This window comes from Diceros bicornis, chromosome 21, assembly GCF_020826845.1.
Source record: "Diceros bicornis minor isolate mBicDic1 chromosome 21, mDicBic1.mat.cur, whole genome shotgun sequence".
Classification (NCBI taxonomy): Eukaryota; Metazoa; Chordata; class Mammalia; order Perissodactyla; family Rhinocerotidae; genus Diceros; species Diceros bicornis.
Window position 1 is genome coordinate 45,241,712 of NC_080760.1, and position 20,442 is coordinate 45,262,153.

Consider the following 20,442-nt stretch of genomic DNA (forward strand, 5'->3'; position numbering starts at 1 on the left):
CATCCTCTTCCTAATTAGGGGTCTACACCACCTTTCCCAATGTCAACAGACATCTGCCTGAAACCTGAAAGAAGTCAGGGATCTGTCACTAAGTAGGAGTCAGGCACACTGTGTCGGCCACAGGGGTGGTGCTAGAAAGGGAAGCTCCAATCGCTTAGATTCTTCCTGCCCATTCCTTGGTCTTGAGAACCAGCAGGGGAGCTGAGCCTGTGGTAGAGGGTGTGTGTGAGGGTGGGAAGTGCAGGGGTGGTTCTCCTTGCTGATCTTTAATCCATATTGACACACTCAAGGATGACACACATGCCTGCTAGACCATACAACCCAGGTTCGAATACATTGGGAGAGTCTTCTGGTCTGTTTCTGGCAAGACTCTTCTTCCCGTAAAAGATGAAGGCATGAGCTATGGAGAAGATTTCTGCCTGCACATCCTCTCTTTGCTGTGGTTGTGGGAGGATGCGATGTTCGGAGGCTCTGCACCCATTTTGGAAACTTGAGGGGAGCTCCGACAACACTGAGCTTCTGTTCCAAAGCCATAAACAATCTAGTTCCAAAGCCTTTGACCTCAATAACTCCTCTCCCCTTGATTAAGCCTCTGTTTGTCAGATACACTGACCAAAGCCAAAAGCACTTGTCACACATCCATGAAGCCAACCCTGGTGGTGGCCCTTTAATGATCTCCTGTTGGCCTCAGGATGAAGTGCAATCCCTTAACATGGCTGAGAAGGCCCTGCGGGCCCTGGCTGCTCCCAGCCTGCAGTCCATCTGTCACCACCCTTTTCATTCCAGGCTCTACCAGCTGCCACTGCAGCACATCCTGATTTCTGCACATGTCCATCCTGTCTTCCAAGCTCCTCATCCACCTCCAGGATCTGGCTAATGTCTACTCACCTTTCAGGCAATAGCTTAGGCATCTCTACTCTGGAAAGCCTTCTCTAGCACCCCGGATTAAATTAGCTGCTCCTCCTCTATTCCCCCAAGCACCCCAGATTTGATTCTTCATAGAGCTTATTGTGCCATATTGAAATTGTCTATGCATCCATCTCTCCCACTGCACCGTAACCTCCCTGAAGATGAGCACTACGCTCATCTCGTTCCTTGCTGTATCCCCACAAGGACATTTGTAATAGAAATTTGTTGCACAAATAATTGAAAGTGAGGTATAACTAGAACATGACGAAGCTAGCAGTTTCATTGGCTCTTCCAGGAGAATTGATGGGCATGCAGTTTTTGTGAAATAAGTCAAAGGGCTTCACCTTTCAACATATGCACTATTTACCACAAAGGATAGATGGGGTGGTTTGTCTTCCCTATCACGCATACTGAAGGCCTGGTATTATGGAGATCTCAAGTTACCTGATGGTTTTGATCATGCTGAGGCCCATTTCCACACAGCAGTGGGCATGGTCTTGGCGGGGCTCAGGAAGTCCAGAAACACAATAGTAGCAGTCTCCCAGGATTTTGATGCGAAGACAGTGATGCTCCTGGAAGGAACAGGGTGGGAGATGAAACAACGGAGTCAGCAGACAGGTAAGTGCTTCAGAAAGGCTTGGGAAAGAGGGGAGTGGGGTCAGGTGGTCTGCACCTTGGGGTCAGGGGCACTTACCTTCAAAATGTGCTTCTATTATCTTCCTAGGAAATTAGGAGGGTACCCTAAACAGGGGTGTGAAGGGCTCAGAGGTGGAGTGGAATCATGGAAAAACACTGGATTTTGAGCTCGACAGATACATAGCCCAGCTCTGCCATGTACTAGCTTTCTGATAAGAACACCCATCATGTGGACAGGCCTGGTGAAGAGTGGGCATTCAACATGCAGGTTCAGTGTTCCCCCATGAATCCTGCCCCCATCGATGTCTTTCTTCTCAGGACACATCTCTGAATTAACAGTTTTTGACAGTCTTTAGCTCAACAATAAGCACTTAAAAGTATAAATCTCTCAGAGATACCAACTATTTCAACTCTAAGTGCCTTCCCAACTAGGGTATTGGCATCTTAAGAAGAGGGGCTTGACTGTGTCTTACACAAACTTTTATTCATTTATTAATTCATACACATGTTCATTGGAAAAACAACACATCAACTGGGCATCTATCATAAGGCAAGCATTGTCCCTGACACGAAGATAATTAATAATAACTCCTATGATGCACCATATATTAAACAGAGTAACCCTCACAACAACCTTATGAGGTGGGTACAATTTTTATCCTCAATTCAGAGGTGAGAAGTAGGGCACAGTCGCTTATTTGGTGGACTTACAATCATGAGGACATGATTGTTATAAAGTTTCAAAGAGCAACAAGCACCTAGAAAATGGTGCATACTTCTGTATTGGACAGGAAGAGGCTAGATGGTTTTAGAGGACAGAGAACTTGAGGCAGTATAGCATCGGGGCTAAAAGCACTGGCCGAGGAGTCACATTACATAGGATCAAATCCCACACCCTTAACACCTTTGCTGTGCGTCTTTAGGCAAGTGACTTAACCTCTGAGCCTTAGTTGCCTCATCTTTAAAATGGGGATAAGAATAGGACCTCATTGTGTGATTGTGAGGATTAAGTAAAATGATGCATGTGAAGCCTTCGTATAGGGTCTAGCAGACGGGACACTAAATTAAGGTTGCCTGTCTCTGCGCTAATGAGTTGGACTCCTGTCCTACTTCTTTCACATCTCTATCTGGGATCATGAGCAGATGACTTTCCCTTTTTGTTTCCTTGGGCAGATGGGTGGTACTGAATGACCTCTGAGATGCCTTCTAAATCTGAAGCCCTAGGAGCCTATGGACTACGGCTTTGTGGGTGAGGGGCTCTCCTTGGGAGGGACCAAGAGCAGGAGAAGGGGAGCTGCAGACAGAAAGGGACCCACAGAGATGCCAGCAGCATGGTAAATGCCCTTATATTGCCAAGCTGTAAAAAACTGTGCTGGTTTCCTAATCTCATCAGGAGTTGGGCCATTATGTTTGGGTAACAAATGATTGAAAACACTTTCCCAATAAAAACAAATATCAGATAGGGAAAAGAGAATCAGAACTGGCTCTGGTGCTTCCTATCTGGATCAGATCTCCACGGTCTTGCCAACCCTCCCAAATGGGCGCAGATGCAATCTTCAGAAACTGATAGCACGCACAGCCGTCCCAGGGTCGTTTTTACAAGCTTATGGTTCCTGTCTGTTGGCTGCTTCAATGCAGCTAACTTTGCAAGAGAGCTGCTGATGAGGTCTGATCAATAAGGGAGGCTCAAGACCTTCAGCTGTTTCTTCTAAGACCTCTAGAGTGTTATGGCCAAAATGAAACTTAGAGAGCACTTGGCCTACTGGTCCTGGCAGTTTCCAGATTTGTGTAGTCCATGGGCAGTCATAAAAAAACGCAGAGGGCCTGAGAAACTGCTATAGGGTTCATTTTTGTATTATGCCAAGGAAGCATGAAAAATCCATCAACAAACAAAAATAACCCAGCTACCAACGACTATCCACACTATTTTATAAAAGAAAAAGCATTCTTAACATCAAAAAAGTAAAAAGACAGGAGCTGGCCGGTGGCGTAGTGGCTAAGTGCACGTGCTCTGCTGCTGGCGGCCCAGGTTTGGATCCCGGGCGCGCACCAACACACCGCTTGTCAGGCCATGCTGTGGCGGCGTGCCATATAAAGTAGAGGAAGATGGGCACAGAGGTTAGCCCAGGGCTAGTCTTCCTCAGCAAAAAAAGAAGAGGATTGGCACGGATGTTAGCTCAGGGTTGATCTTTGTCATAAAATAAATAAATAAATAAATAAATAAAGTAAAAAACATATTCCTAAGATAAAGTTCTTTGCGCTAACTAAAATTAACATTATAAAAACTCATTACATTGCTGATATATGTAGATATTTTCATCTCATGACCACAAGATAAAACTTCCAGATACTTCTTTGTGAAGAAGCATTAGGGAACTACTGATCAAACTCCTTCTTCTGATTTTGCAGAGAACACTGAGGCTGGGAGGCAGGGGTTGGTGATTTCCGTCAGCCACACTTCATCTGCACATGGTCTTTCTTTCAGGGCAGCGTCTGCTGTGAGTGACTCAGGCTGATGGCAGCCTAGTGCAATGGGGAGAGCTGCCTCCCAGTTTGCAATGGGAGGGAGGAGGGAAAGGGAGAGAGCTGAAAATGCCTTGGTCTAAGAATCCTACACCTGCATTCTGTTCAAATTTACCAGCTGTTAGACTTTGGATAAGTCATTGAAGCCACTGACATGTGGGTTTCAATTCCCCACATGTGACATGTATTAAAATAACCCATCTTGTTCTTAATACATATCCAAGTAGGCACGGCCATCAATTAGCAATGATAATGACAACTAACACCTGGAAATAGCCATCTCCGTGTTCAACGTTGCTCTTTTTCTCCTTTGAGTCTCAAAATAATGCTGAGCATGGCAGGACAGGTAGGATTTACATCTGTTTTTAAATAATGAAAATTTTGGTATGAGAAATAGGAGAAATATGAAAAATTTCCTGTGCCACAGATCAGCTGGCTAAAAGTAATGACCTGGATCATATGTGATATTCACCAACCCCTAATCAGTGATTTTTCCATGAAAGCATTTTGGAAAAATTTAAGTAGAGAAGGGAAGTAATATTTATTGAGCACATACTATGTGCTGGGCAATGTGGCAGATGCATGACATTTATCTTGTTTAGGCTTCATGACGACAGCTGGAGTTCTGTACCATTTCACAGATGGCTTAAGGAGGTGAAGGTCACACAGCAAGTAGGAGGCAGGAGGGGAATTCACACCCATGTCTGTCTGACTCTGGGACTCCATGCTCTTTCTCTACAAAACTTCAGAAATTATGGCCAAGTTCAGAATGGTAGATCTCCGGACAAAATTGTGTTTTGGAAGAAGATTGCGTAAAATGGTTTATTACCCTTCTGCAGCAGACACACCACAATGTGGTGAAGATGTTAATGTCCACCATCCATTTTTCTTGTAAAAAAAAAAGGTGAATCTCTCAGCCTCTTTGGAAAACTGCGGGCCCAGAATAAATGATATGTATATATGTGTATCTACATATATAATATATATTATATATGCGAAATATAAAGAAATATATATGTATATGAAAGGTCTGTCTTATCTGTCGAGTTCTGTCAGTTTGCAGACACATTTTTCTGATGAATTTCTGTGAGCTGTCAGATGACAGTAATATCCAAGCAACTTCTTTTTACCAGAAACTGCTTTGAAAAGTTCATATTAAGGAAGCAGTTTGTTTTGAAAAAAAAAAAAATACTGAAAAAGGAAAATAAAGCAGGGTGAGGGTCTTCTTGCAAATTTTATTGAGTTAGTTTTATTATAATCTTTTTCCTCCCATCTTGATGGCTTTGATATAATAAAAGTCTTGGGAAAATTCAGAGAACTTATGAAACCATAGAATAGATCGTAGATAAAAATTCGGAGATATATGCATCAAGTAATCAAAGATGGTTCTATTGTCGGGGAGGGGCAGGATTACAGAGATGTATACTTTCTGTATTCTTTAGATCTTTGATGTTTGAATTTTACGTAATGAACAAATATTGCTTTAACGATCAGAAAAAAAATCAAAATATGAAAGAGACTCTCAGAAGAAAAACGTTAGCACCATTAATATCCCTTTAAAAAGTTATATTAGAAATCATGACAATTTTTGTATTATCTTATCTAATTGTAATTACACAAGTAACATATGAGTATATTGTCCTAGCAAAAATGGAACTATAGGTAAGGTCCCTCGGACAGCCCTCCCCTGAGACACACAACACCCTGGAAACCTGGTCTCTTTTCCCTCCCCAGAGGCTGCTATACATTCACATATACATTTATATGCCTATATATACGTACTATTTTTCGTGCTCTTTAGCCACAAATTTATCATACTATGTTTATGGATCCGAGACATTCTTTTTTCATGCAACAATGTCTTGAATCCTTTCTATGTCAGTATAGAAATAGCTCTCTCATTATTTTTAATCTGTTGATTAGCTTTCCATTGTGTTGGATTTGTTCCTTAAACAATAAGTTAGGTTGCTTATAGTTTTGTCAGCAATTTAGAAAAAAATGTAGTACAATGTAACGTAAGATGTAATGATGTCAATTGCATAAGAGTAAATACGTTGTTTTACAATTTTAAAGCCTTTATAACAGTATATTCTTCATTCCTAATTTGGATAGGGGAGGGATAGATAGGGACTTTACTTAAAAAGAAGATCAAAGACCGAAAGTTACCAAAGTTTGCCAAGGGCGCTAGCAAGGGTCAAAAACGCTCAGCTCTGAGTAGCCTGAACCACGAGGGCACTGAGGAATTCCATCACACTAAGAGGAACTTGAACAGAAGGCTTTGAAGTTTTCCTGCATTTTAATAATGCAGTGAATAACCAGGTGCAGAGTATGCCATTTACATGGGAAGTGAGAAGGTTCTCTCCAATGTGCAACACAGTGAAAATCTAAAGCAAAGAATCATGGCAAGGCACATAGAGATCATTATAAAGCCACAGAATTTTGATGCTAAAAGATGCTAAAAGGGGCAAGTCCAACTCCCTTTTACACAGAAGCAGTCTGTGACTCGATTAAGTGACTTGTCTGGGGTGGGGGACAAAAACATTGAAAGTAGGTTTCCTCATTCCCAGGTGAGGAGAATTGTTTTCACTGGCAGAGTTTCTCAAACTTCTCCACAGAGGTCCCCTAGAGTGGTAAATACTGATGCACCCAGGGTGGGGTTAGCAAGGGAGGGGGCTAGACTGGGAATTACTGAGCACTAACTGGTACTGAGTACTTAGTCTGAGCCAACTTCTGTGTCAGGAGACATTTCAGATGTATTGTTTACTTATCCTTCATTACAATTCGGATAGGAAACTGAGAATTAGAGAGTGGATTTACACGAGGTACAGTCAAGTCCAGCCCATACTTGATGTCCCATGAATCTAACCCTTCAAGCTGTCTGGCACGAGCAGCCACACATGTCTGATGTGTTGTCTTCGATCCCCTAAAATGCCTGTGGCATTACTAAGTGGTACAGAGCGAGAGCCAGGCCTCAGTTGGCCTGAATCACAGATGCACCACCTAGCGCAGGTTCTGGACAGATCACTTTACTCCTCTGAGCTTCGGTTGCTCATTCTGTAAAATGGGAACAATAAAGACCATGCTTGGTAGGTTTGTTGTGAAAACAAAATTAGGTAACTGTAAGTCAGGGAAAACACCCAGCACAGTGCATATCATACACCAGGCAGTTTATGGATATTTAATATTCTTATCAAAATTAATAATAATTTTACTCCATCATATATCTGTGCTTAATTTGATACTCCATTTTTTTTCTTTAAAGTTTTTCAATAAGACTTATACCCCAGAAGATGGACTATAGCTTCTTGCACTACTGGTGATCGATGGGCTGTGTATCCAGATCTCGTTCCCTCTCCCCCACTGTGTATATGATAACCAGGGTGAAAACCCCAGGGTACAGGACAAAGTCCACATTCCTTACGATGTCACACCATGCCCTCCAAGACTTGTTTCTGCTTTCCTCCTCAAGCTCATTTCTCGCTGCAGTCATTATACCCTTTATGCTCTAGCAGCCTTGAGCTTCTTACAGCTCCCCAAAGGAGCAGCACATCTTCACACTTCCCTGCTTTTGCACCACGGCTCAGCCTAGAAGGTGCTTCATTGTCTGATACTGGGATGGTGCCTGCTCTTCCTCAAGACCCAGCTTGCATATGGCCACTTCTCCGGATGCTGCCAGATCAGCACCACAACCCCAAGCACTGACTGCTCCTTCCTTCATCCACCAGGACTTCTGTGCCTATTATTGCTGGCACCACACTGTCCTGCAATTATGATAGATTTGTCTTTCTCCATTACCAGACTCTGAGCTTCCCAAGGGCAGAGACTGGTTTTGTCTTGCCAGAGTCTTGCATGGTACCTGGCACATAGCATGCACTCAATAAATGTTGGCTGAACAACGTGGATTAAATTTCACTTAGCAACCTTTTCCCTGGGTCAGTGGGGATTACTGTGACACCAGAACTTGACCCTGATCACATCTGTCAGTTCTCATTACAGGGCCATCTTTGTTCATCTTAGCATCTTTGAGTGGAAGCTTTCAGAATCATAATAGGAAGTAGAATAACCATGTGTAACTGGCACCAACCACCACTGATGCAACAAGAAAAAGAAATGGTATACATTCTTCCCCACCTCCAAATTCCCAGCCCTACAGCCAAATCCAACCGTTCCATTAGGAGGAGACCTCAGTTTCTACCTCTTCCTCTACCCATGTCAGTCTCCTACTGAATAGTGGTCCAGTAGCTGCAGGTAACAATGCAGGTTCCTTGGAAGGTCTGTGCCTGTCTTTCTAGCCTCATCTCCACCACTCCCTACCTTGCTCTTTCCCCTCCAGCAAGGCTAAATCTCTTTTGGTCTCTCCAGACATACATACAAAGTAGAATCTTTATTTTTATCCCCCCCTCTGCATAAAATGACCTCCTCTGCCTTCATCACCTCACTAATTGGTGTATAATTTATATACAGTAAGATTTACCCTTTTGATAAATGTGTATAGTTATGCTCATATATAGAGCAGCCACATTACCTCCAAAATCACCCCACTTCGTGCTTCTGTGCCATCAATCCACTCCCTCCACCTCCAGCTCCTGGCAACCACTAATCTCTTTTATGTCCCTATAATTTTGCCTTTTCTAGAATGTCTTATACATGGGATCATAAAGTATCTAGCCTTTTGCATCTGGCTTCTTTCCCTTGGCACATTGCATTTGAGAATCACTGATGTTGTTGTATGTATTGGTGGTTTATTCCTTTTTATTGCTGAATAGTATTCTATTGTACTTGTCTTCTCATTTTTAAGACTCAGCCTAAGAGTCACTTTCTCCCAGAAGTCTTCTCTGGTCCAAGAGTTGTGTGCTGTCTTTGCATTCCCATAGCACCCAGACTTCCCTGCATCATAGCACACAGCACACTGTGCATTAATTACCTTTTTATGTATCCCTGACTAGACTTAACTCTAGGAATGCAGAGAGTGTGTTTTAGTCATTCTCATGCTCCCAAGACGTGGCAACATGCACAGCACTTAGTAGGTGGTCAGATGCAAGTATGAATGGATCTCCATTGGAGTGAGGCAGCCTTAAAATAGGGCATTTTGATACTCTCACAATGAACTCCCACTTGATACAGTCTCATTCAACTCTCATAACAGCCTGTGAAGTTGACACTAATATTCACACTTTTTAAGTAGGAAATTAAGTCGCGCCTATTTGAACCCAAAGTCCCCTCTAAGATACAGCATGACAATGATATTCCTCCATAACATGAGTGGCTATAGGACTAGGAATCTGTGTTTTGATAGCAAATGTCCACCTCCTTTAACCTGTTCTCCTTTTTAGCTCTGATCAAGTCAGCTGAAAAATAAAGGCAGTGTCTTGTTGGCTAAAAACAGAGCTCTTAAGTTAGGTCAAACAAAATGGTGGTGGGAAGGTCCAGTAGATTACTGATTCTTGAGACTAGGCTAATTCATTCCAGATGGCTGGGGTTGGCTGGGAAACTGCAGGCAGCCATCACTGCATGAACCAACACAGAAGCTACAGCTTGATGGCACCTGGCCACATGCAGGGGAAATAATGATGGGGGAGTGGAAAGCAGATAAAAGGACTTTGGTTTAATTGTCACTCAACCAACTGTCTCTGAATTGGGAAAATTAATCTGACAAATCTCCCATCCGAGACCTGTAAATGACAAACATTGGTCCCCAGAATGTGTGAGGGTCAGGGGTCTAGGCCCGGGGACAGGATGCAGAACAGTAATGACATTGGTGATGAAGGCTGCGTCCTTCTCTTCCCTAATTCCACATGCAGTCCCTCACTCGCTCGAAAGACTAGGAGGGAATTAAATTCAACTCACATGGGCCAGTCGATCAAATCTGGCAAAGAGCTCGTTGAGCATCCTGACCAGCTCCTGAGCGGATAAGGTCGTGGAGAGGTTGGTAAATCCTTTAACATCTGCAAAAAGAATACTAGACAACAGGAAAGGGACGGGGTGGGGAGAAAGCACATTAATATTTTAATCCCATCCCGGGAGACACATCAACACCATCCAAATAAATCAACTGTGGCCTGAGATTTTAACTCTCCCTGCCATGGGAGTTATGAGGAGTGGTCTCAGTATTGAAAAAACATCTCAGCAGAGACAGTGCACCCAGGAGTTCAGGAAGGACAAGGGGACAGCAGAAAGCCCTTCCTCCTGTTCAGGGCTGTGGAGTGTGGGCAATGCAAACAACCCCAAGGGAGTTTGTCACTAGGAACAGATCAATTTGTTGTGGAAAGCAAAATGAAGCATTACAAATTATCTCCATATTTTCACAATGAAAAGCAACACAAATGCCGTGAACACAGAGAAAAATAGACATGGGAAAAAAGAACACAAAACTTCATCATCTCCAGCTCAATGGCATGTACTCTACCCAAAATTGCAGGTAAATAGAGTTAGGCATTTTACAAAAATTATGATAATAGGTAGCAAAGCTGGGAAACCTCAGGCAGAATAATTAATTACCTAAAACTCTCACATTTACCAAAGATTTCAGTTAGGTGAGGTCTTAGTCTATGCATATGGCTTGGCATAAGGGAAGGGGCAGTCTCTGAAAGCCTTCCAAAAGCTAGGCATTGTATGAGCGCTGTCTTCCATCTTTCATTAACTGTTAATCCATCCAGTTAGCCCGTGGGGAAGGCATCGTTGTCTCCATTGTGAAGATGAGCAAACTGGGGCTCAGAGAGGCAAGGAGACTTGCCCAACGTTCCACTGGTAGCATGTAGTAGAGTTGGGATTGTCCACCTGGCTCAACTGCGCTGTGGGGCACTGCTCCACCCTACCTTACCACACCATCTCAGGGACCTATGCAAGAGCAGGGGCACCTGTGAAAGGAAGAATGCAACCGCATAAAGGCTACCATATCTTGATTCTCGTGTTTTATCATCTCTGAAACTAGAGCATCTTAACAGTGTGTCAAAATTTTTGGTTATTTTTCTTAGTGTTGCATAAAATAAAGGTGAGTCTTACAATCAGTGTAACCTAGTTTTAACGAAACAGATTAATTGGCAAAAAGACATCGTGGAATGTGTGTTGACTTACGTTGGTCACCCCTGGTATTCAGTGGTTCTTAAATTTGTCTCCATTATAAACCCTTTTAAGAATTGATATAGACTATGAATTCTTTCTCTCAAAAAATGCACGAGTATTCAAACTTTTGCACCTCATTTCAAGGAATTTCTACCTTCCCCAAAGCCTATTCATGGACTCATTAGGAATACTTAGGCCTCAGTTTAAAAATTATTGCTTTAATTAATTAGTTAATGTCTTAGTTCTTTCAGGAAATACTTATGTATCTACTATGTGCCTAACTATGCACGGTGCTGGGAAGTTGGACTGAATGATAAAGAAGACCCACTGCCTGCCCTCGAGATGCTCATCATCTGGGGAATGGAATTGGGCAGACAAGGAGAAAGACAGAAACAACACAGGAGGTGACTTCCAACACAGGAAAGATAGACTAGGGGATGATTAGTCATATGAGGATCAAGAGTTTCCTAGTGAAGCAAAGTCTCAGCTGAGTCTTGAAGGACTCATGGGATTTCACAGATAAAGCAAGCAGACTGATGGGTCTTCTGAGCAGAGAAATCAGTACATACTAGGGTCTAGTGGAAGAGTGAGCAAATGTACCAAGGTTCTACAAGAATTCAAGGGCAGCTAGTCAGAGGGTAGCATTGAGCAAGGGAGTTGGGAAGAGAAGAGGAGAGAGAGAAAGAGAGAGATGAGGTCAGAGATGTGGGCAGGGGAACAATAAATTAGGGATTGGTAAGCCAGGTTGATGAATACAGACTTGTCCTGAAAGTGATGGAAAGCTAATGAAGAGTTTTAAGCATAGGCATGATGCCTTCAGATTTTTAATGTATAAAGCTTCCTCTGGTAGAGTCACTACTACATGCATAGGATTTGAGTCTAGACAGATCAGGGTTCAAATCCCAGCTCACCACTTACGAATACTATGACCTTGGGCAACTTCCTGAACTTCTCTAAGCCTTTGTAGTGTAAACTGGAGATAATTGTAGTACCCGCCTCATTGGTGGGCAATGAGTCCTTAGCAAAGTGCCTGGTGTAGTAATAAGAGCTCCATAAGTGTGTTAACTTTTGCCATCATTAGTTTACAAAAATGTGCTATAATTGAATGGTTGCATTTGAGAGAGAGAGAGAGAGCGAGGGAGAGAGGGAGAAAGAGACAGGGAGAGAGAAGAGAGGAGAGAAGTAACAGAGACGGAAGAGAATATGACCATTAACTGGATTATTTGTTACTTGCAGCTAAAAGCATTCCTAACAGTTGACACCAGCCAGAAACAACAGTAGCAGCAATGCTTACAGAGTATTTACTGTGGACTTGATACTGTTCTAAGAGTTCTACATGTATCAACTATTTATTCCTCATAACAATCTATGAGGTAGGACATATTATGGGCCTGAGTAACTTGCCCACAGTCATGAAAAGCTAGGATTTGACCCAGGCAGCCAGGCCCTAGAATCTATACTCATTATTACTACAATATGCTACCTTTGAAATAAGGAAAGTCGTCACCATGGCAGGTGGGGAGTGGAAGGGCCCATAGATCTTCTAGTCCAACCCACTCACTTTATAGATCCATTCACCCAAAACTATTAGTATCTACCTGTCTATGTCAAGAATGCTTCAGGGCCGGCCCCGTGGCTTAGTGGTTAACTGCGCGCGCTCCGCTACTGGCGGCCCGAGTTCGGATCCCGGGCGCGCACCGACGCACTGCTTTTCGGCCATGCTGAGGCCATGTCCCACATACAGCAACTAGAAGGATGTGCAACTATGACATACAACTATCCACTGGGGCTTTGGGGAAAAAAAAAACAGGAGGATTGGAAATAGATGTTAGCTCAGAGCTGGTCTTCCTCAGCAAAAAGAGGAGGATTAGCTCAGGGCTGATTTTCCTCACCAAAAAAAAAAAAGAAAAGAAAGGTTCATTCACTTATTTAGTCATTCAATAGCTAATGAATTGAACACCTACTATGTGCCAGGCACTGAAGATACAGTGGTGAGCAGAAAGTATGTCACAGCCCTCAAGGAGCATGCAGCCTACTGAAAGAGGAAATGGATTCTGTAAGAGCAAAGGTCATAAAAGTTCCAGATGTGTTCAGTGCTCCAATATCACCACATTTCTGTGGTCTTCTGACCACATGGGACTTCATGCATCTGTGTGTGTACATGATGTACGTGCTCCCTGGCATAGCTTTCTTTCCTGTTGCTACCTACTACAATCCCACTTGTCCTTAGAGACCCCATCCATATGTGGAGACTCTCCTTTTGTGGGGACTTCCCCAAGCACAGCCTACTCTAGCCTCCTGCCCAGCCTCTGCTCCCCTGCTCTAGCCTCCTGCCCAGCCTCTGCTCCCCTTATTGCTCGATAACACAACCACATGAGACTAAGTGTGCTCCATCTACTAGCTAAAGAACAGGAAGAAAGTCACCTCTGTGTCCCAATGCCCAATACAAGGTGGGCCTCATGACTCATTCCCTGAGCTGAATCAATAGAAATCTTCAGAATTAAGTCCTCCTTCCTTAATCAAAGGAAATCTTCCTAAATCAGAATCTGATTTAACAAGAGCCCTAAGTGATTCTTGTGCACATTCAAGATGGAGATGCATTGGTTCAAGTCATAGTGATACAGTCAGAGTTTGTGGAGTAAAAGACCAGAAGCGGAAACCAGGGCCCTGGTTCTCACTCTGTTGCTCATTCTGCTACCCCTAGATGCAGGGCTCAAGGTCAGGTCTTTTGATTCTAGGTATAAACTTGTAACCTTCCAAGATAGTCATCTTGGAATGTTCACCTTGGAACATACTGAATAGGCCATATTAATTTCCAATTCTAATTTGGTTACATAAGTTGTTTATTTGGCTAAAAATAAGTGATGTCACCTAATAGTCACTCTGCAAACAGAGTCCTCAAGAAGGCTTTAGCAGAGTTCACCAGAATCATAGAACATGGCCCTGTGTAGACTCTTCTCCCTAACTGTGTGTTCTTGGGAAAGTTATTCAACCTCTCTGAGCTTCCATTTTCTTGGTAATAAAGAAGAGATCATTAAAGCTACTTGCAGGGTTATATAAGCAGATAATTTATAAATCACAGCACGGTCCCCAATAAACGGAGGGTAGTAACTCCTTGTGGGCACTTTTTGGAATCAGAGAATGTTTAATAGATTGCCACGTGGACAAGCCTCAAAAGCCAACGGGTTGTCTAGGCTCATTCAGTTGCATCTCGCTTGTATGTGAAACTCTAGTCTGCAGGGCGAATGTGGTGATTGCACATGTTGACACGGCCCGCTGGAAATAAACGGCCAGTCAAGAAAGTGGGTAGACTGAGCAATGCCAGCAAATGTGCAAATGCACATGGCATGGAGTTGGGGCAAGAGGAAAGATGGAAGGGAGCTCTAGTAGAGAAGCTGACTGCCCACCAAATCCAAGCCTTCCTGTCGCTAGCAAAGTCCATTGAGCCAGGGACTCTGTGCTCCTCTTGTATCTAGGTGGGAGGATGTGATCAATGATACATGTCATTTCTAGGCTGAGGTGGTAAAGAAGCGGGTGTGCTTTTAATACCCTTTCCCCTCCTTGAGGCCCAAGGAATGGTACAGCTATAAAATGCAACGGCGTTTGTTCCTGAATCATCCTCTGACCAGGAATATTAGCAGTGGGTAGTTGTTTGAATAAATTATATTGAGTCTAAATCATTCAAATTGGGAGGTTATTTGGGGCCAGCCCAGTGGCGCAGCTGTTAAGTGCACGCGCTCTGCTTCGGCGGCCCGAGGTTCCCAGGTTCGGATCCCTGGCGCACACCGATGCACCACTTGTCAAGCCATGCTGTGGTGGCGTCCCATATAAAGTAGAGGAAGATGGGCATAGATGTTAGCCCAGGGCAGATCTTCCTCAGCAAAAAGAGGAGGATTGGCAATGGATGTTAGCTCAGGGCTGCTCTTCCTCACACACACACACACACACACAAAAATTGGGAGGTTATTTGTTAGAGCAGACAGCATTACCCTAACTAACACAGGCAGTATCTTAAATCTATAGGAAAAAAACAGGAAAGAGAAATAGAATTGGGCAGATGCGACTGGAAGCCCTATTGGCTTCCTGTAAAAAGGGGCCAGGTGGAACTCCGGAGTGAATCTGGTGAATCTCAGACGTTATAGCTGAAATCAACTCGCAAGTCCAAATGTTTTGTCCATTTCAAACAGCTCAGTTTTTGAATAACGAAACTGAGACCCAGAAAGATGAAATGACGCAGGCAAGTCTCGCAGGGGTGTGGCTCATAGAAAGTGTTCTGGGATGAGAACTCGCATCGGCTGGCTTCCGGTCTGCCTGGAAACACCAACGCTGCCAAGCATGGAGCCTCTTACCGCACCCTATACTGTCAGGAGGCCATGAACTGTTAGGAAATGTAATTAAGAGTTAGACATTTAGAGCACACTGAAGCACACTGTTTTCAGGGAAGGGTCACAAAACAACAAAAAAGCAACAGAGAAGAAAGAATGAACCAGGTGGGTTGCCATGAATAGAGTGACAGGATTGGAAATGATTTCAAAAATGCTCCCTACACAGCAGTGGGTGTGCTCCGGGGGCTAAAGGAGGGGGCGTAACAGCCGGTCTGGCTTTGCTCTTAGACATGGTCTAAGGATCATCCTCCTCTGCTTTTTTCATCTCTGGTCTTATTTTAGCACCCAGTAGCCTTGCAATGGGCTGCAGAGGCCCGCCGCCGCTCGTTGAGTTCATTGTCCCAATACCAGCAGGGACTGTGGGCATCTCGCCTCCGCTGCCTCCGTGAACAGCTGGGAAGAGGCCCAGCGCAGCACTGTCTCTGTAGATTCTTCTCCCATTAGAAACGGCTCTTTCACTCCAAGCCGAGGATGCTGAGAAATGCAGGGCAGCGAACGTAATTTTAATTTAGTGTGGTGTGAACATCTGGAAAAGGGTCTGGATCATAAAAACTCAATTTGATGATTTAAAATAAATCGGTGGGGTGGAGGGGGGCAGAATGACTTTAATTGTTCTCGACTAAGGGAAGCACTGAAAACTGATTAGTGCAGAAAGAGAGCCAAATCTGTTGTTTATTGAAATTAAGGCTTCCAAGTATGTTAGTGGGGCTGTGCAGGCTTCTTTACTTTTTCCCTTTTTTTCTTTATTAAAGGTAGTTTTTTCCCCTCTGTTTCTTCGTGGTATCAGGCACTTTTGTAATATATCATATATATATAATATGTGTATTTATATTTTTCCTATTTTTGTAATATATCATATATAATACATTTGTTTATATTTTTCTATTTTTATAATATACAATATATATGCACACACACAATATACATATCTCGCTGCTCTGCCTTCACTTGTGCCTGATTCCTCTGCCCAGGATTTCTGTCTTTGTCTTTTTCACTTGGCTGACACAATTTCAAATAAGGCAAATAACAATCGTATTTGATTCTTAGGAAGGTTTCTCTACCCACTCCCAACCCCCACCCTAGGTTTTCTTCTTTTTATGATCTCTTAGCCCCCTTTGCTTATTTTAATAATAGAATGCCACACTGTATTATAATTATAAGTACTGTCCTCAACTGGTTGTTCTAGAATTGGTATTGATGAGACCAATTCCTGGATCTGGGGTGTATCTTTCATGGGGGTTGCTGTCTGACAAAGTGCTGCTTTGCAAACTCAAGCATCTAAATGAGTGTAGCTCAATTCTTGGGTGAGACCCTGAGAATGATGTATACTAATACACCTGCTAAAAAGTTGTGTCAGAATCACACTCTCTGCTGGACTTGCTTTCAAATGAGTGTCCTGGCATGCCAGGCACAGAACACCCAGAGACACTGGTAAGAGGGAAAAGTTATTCTTCTCTCCTGTCAAAGTTAGGAAGAAAGGAGCTAAGAGGGTACATTGGTCTTTTTAGAGCTGTTCAATGTACGGACTTTTCCCCTATGTCTGGGAAAGTTCCACTCTATGATGTTTGGTGGGAGGGAGATACAATTCTACTGTACAAGCTGAAAATGTCACACATTTGCTTTACAGTCACTTCTGGAGAGTGACTGGGCTCAGCAAGTCAGACACATCTGCCCCAGGCTTTAACTTACTGTGCCAAGAGGCAGGGGAGCAGAGAGTAGGGGGAGGACAAAGGCAGCCATGTCCAGATCCTGGGGGCTGCAGGAGGAACTGCAGAGGTGGCAGTTGTGTTGGGGACGTGGTTGTTACCACAAGCAATGGATTCTTCCATTGGTGGAAGCAGCGTTCTCACTGGCGTAGTGCTCTGCTGTGATTTCGGGTATGCTTCTAGCTTCATTCCAGCCCCTTTCCTAGGTCTGCCTCTCCATCCGTCTCCAATTGCTCTGTGAGCCACCATGTAGCCTTGCAATACATTTCTTTAAAATCAGCCAGGGGTTGGGTTCTTTTTGGCTTGTAATTAAGAAACATGTCTGGAACAACCTACAATATGCCTAATGCTCTGCTATATACTTACCCCTGTCCTATGCTTTATATATATCTTCACTCATTGCAAGGTGGCCATTAAAATGCCCATTTTGCAGAAAAAGACCTTGAGATTTAGGTATGTAAATTGCCCAAGGTTACACTCAAGGAAGAGGCACAACTGGGATTCTAAAGCTGGTCTGCCTCACCAAGGAGCCCACCCTCTGATTTTCAGGACACACCATATTGTCCAGTGCAATGCTGGGCACAGAGAGGGCACTGATGGGTGGATGGATGGATGGGTGGATGGATGAATGGATGGATGAGTGGATGGATGGGTGGATAGATGGGTGGTTGGATGGATGGATGGCCAAAAATATGTTTGCAAAAGGAAAAGAAACCATAGTCCTTTTTTGTATTGCTTTAAAGACACTTACGAAGAATATAAGGAGGAGACACATGTGATCAACGCTGAGGCCTCCAGATCACATTCTGGAATTATTTTCCCACTCATAGCCTAAAAGGCTTTTGCCTTTTCCACTCAAAATGTAAAGGCAGGCAAGCCTACTGCAGGGGAGCCAGGCAGTAAGTCAACTAGCAAATATATTTGCATTTCTCTGACATTATTCTTGAGCCTCAACTTGGAAATGCAGAACTCTCTGATGAATAATCACTAGTTAATGAATTAATCAACCAAATGAGGAAAGGCGCTGACATTCAGGCAGACAGAAGTCACAGCAGTGAGATGAGAGCAGCTGGGCGCACATGGATCACGTGGAGAACTGGAGCAGGGGAGCTGTGGTTTTCACCTGACATTCTCATAGCGATGGATGTAGATCCGATGGAACTGGTGCTGCAGGTGCTCGCCTTCCACATTGGTCATGTCATTGATCATTTCCAGGACGACAAACCGGGGGAGCACAGATAGCACGAGCCGCTCCTGGAACAAAGCAATGAAGAGTGACAGTCTGGTTAGGCTGACCACTGAGTCTCAGATGGGTGAGTGGACAGTGTAGAAGTCATGCGGTCATGGCTGAACTTCTTGAGGAATTGCTTATTTCATACCATTCCATGAAAAAGACAAATGTCTACTGAGTACTTGTTATTGGCTAGACACTGTGCTGGGTGTTGTTGGGTGTACAGTGGTGAACCAAATAGATGTGGGTCCTCCTATTGTGGAGCTTACTTTCTAATAGGGGATACAGACACAAAATATCACAATTTACAAAATGCAACAAGCGCCATGCAAGAGCAGGTCATGATCAGAGAGTATGATGGTTGATGACCTGATTCTAATCAGGGATTAGGAATGACCTTTCTGAGGAACTATTTTTAAGCTGGTACCTGAAAGTCTGGAATGAACCAGCCCTGTGTAGTGCAAGAAGAGAGCTCCAGGAAGAGGAAACAGCAAGTGCAAATGTCCTGAGGCAAAAAAAGAGCAATGGTGAGGCTTGCGGGGGGAGATAGGGGCTGTGGTGACAAGCCATGAGGTTGGAGGTATAGATAGATGTTGCAGGTCTGCATGAGATGTTGGCAGTTAATTCTAACTTCAACTGAAAGCCACTAGGTGGTACTAAGCAAAGAGGCAGGCGACACAAACCGATTTACATTTTAAAGACCACCATGGCAGTGGTTTGGAGAATGACTTGTGGAGAGGAGGCTAAAAATAGAGGCAAAGAGACTAGTTGGAGAAGCTCCTGCAGTCCAGGTGAGACGTGATGGTGGGATAAGATCCATAGGATTGGCAACCAACTGAGATGGTAGGAGAGAAAGAGGGTATGACCATGGTGATTGCTAGGTTTTGAGTTTGGTTGATGGGGAGAGAGTGCTACATTTACTGAAACAGGGAATATACGAGAGAAACCAAGCTTAGGAGGCATGAACTCTTTATCAAGATGAGAGGAAATGAGACACACGCAGCCTGAAAGGAGGGACTTAACACTTGACAGAATAATATTCTTCCATTGTAATTAACATGGTAGATAAAAACAAAATAACTGGTTAACTAGCAAATGAACTTAAAAAACCTTGTGTTGTGGAAACTAGGCAAGAATCTGGCTTCTTTGCTATATCATTTGCTATACTGTGGAACCGAGTTTAAGATGGGTGCATTCTAATCATCATAGTTTCTCATATCTTCATAGTTATTTATGGATCTTAAGCATTTTTACCTTTTATTCTTTCCTTTGTTCCTCGCAAAACCCTGAAAATAAGCCGGCAAAATAATTATCTTTATTTAATGAACAGACTGAGTCTAGGAGGGATTAAATTACTTGCATGACCTGAATGGTTACCAAGTGGCCAGGATGCAATCCGTCACCACCTCATTCCTTGATGGGATTCTTGGTGAGATGGGAAAAACCCTGGGTTTTGAGTGAGACAGGAGTTGGGATCCCATCTCCATCACTTAATAGCAATGTAGCATTAGGAGAGCTACGGCATCTCTCTGTGCCTTAGGTCTCTAGTTTGGCAAAGAGCAATAATATCATGTACTTCACAGGGTTGCTGTGGGAATTCAATAAAATAAAATATGTGAAGCGTTGATTATCTCCCCCTCCTCTCTCATCTACTCAACCCTGTTCTCATGCAAAGGACTTGATCAACGAAGTGCCCACTGAGCTTTGTATGATGAGGCTTTCTCCTCTCTGGAAAGCTGTCTCATTGTGGGACTGAGAGTCACGCTTCTTGCAAACGCTCCTGGATGGTGTCCACTTCGTGTTCATTAGTGCTATTTGTCAACTTCCCAGGTACCTGTGGCCCTGTTCACACAATCACTGCTGGATGGGAGTAGGTGCCAATCACGGCTTCGAGGGGCACACCATGCCTGAAAATAGTAGGTGCTAAATGAATATTTCCTAAACAAACACCTGAACATGGAGAAGGCAGAGAATGTGTCCAGCCCATGAC

At 43.6% G+C, this 20,442-nt stretch overlaps 1 protein-coding gene across 1 annotated transcript in view; it reads right to left on the reverse strand.

Annotated features, from left to right (window-relative positions):
- ADCY8 (adenylate cyclase 8) overlaps nucleotides 1-20,442 on the reverse strand; it is a 227,264-nt gene that overhangs the window by 126,360 nt on the left and 80,462 nt on the right. Inside the window, exons 3-5 of the mRNA XM_058564947.1 lie at nucleotides 18,345-18,475; nucleotides 9,916-10,027; nucleotides 1,354-1,481 (exon numbers count right to left, since the gene is read on the reverse strand). Of these exons, the coding sequence (XP_058420930.1) occupies nucleotides 1,354-1,481; nucleotides 9,916-10,027; nucleotides 18,345-18,475 (371 nt within the window). The remainder of the gene's footprint in view (nucleotides 1-1,353; nucleotides 1,482-9,915; nucleotides 10,028-18,344; nucleotides 18,476-20,442) is intronic.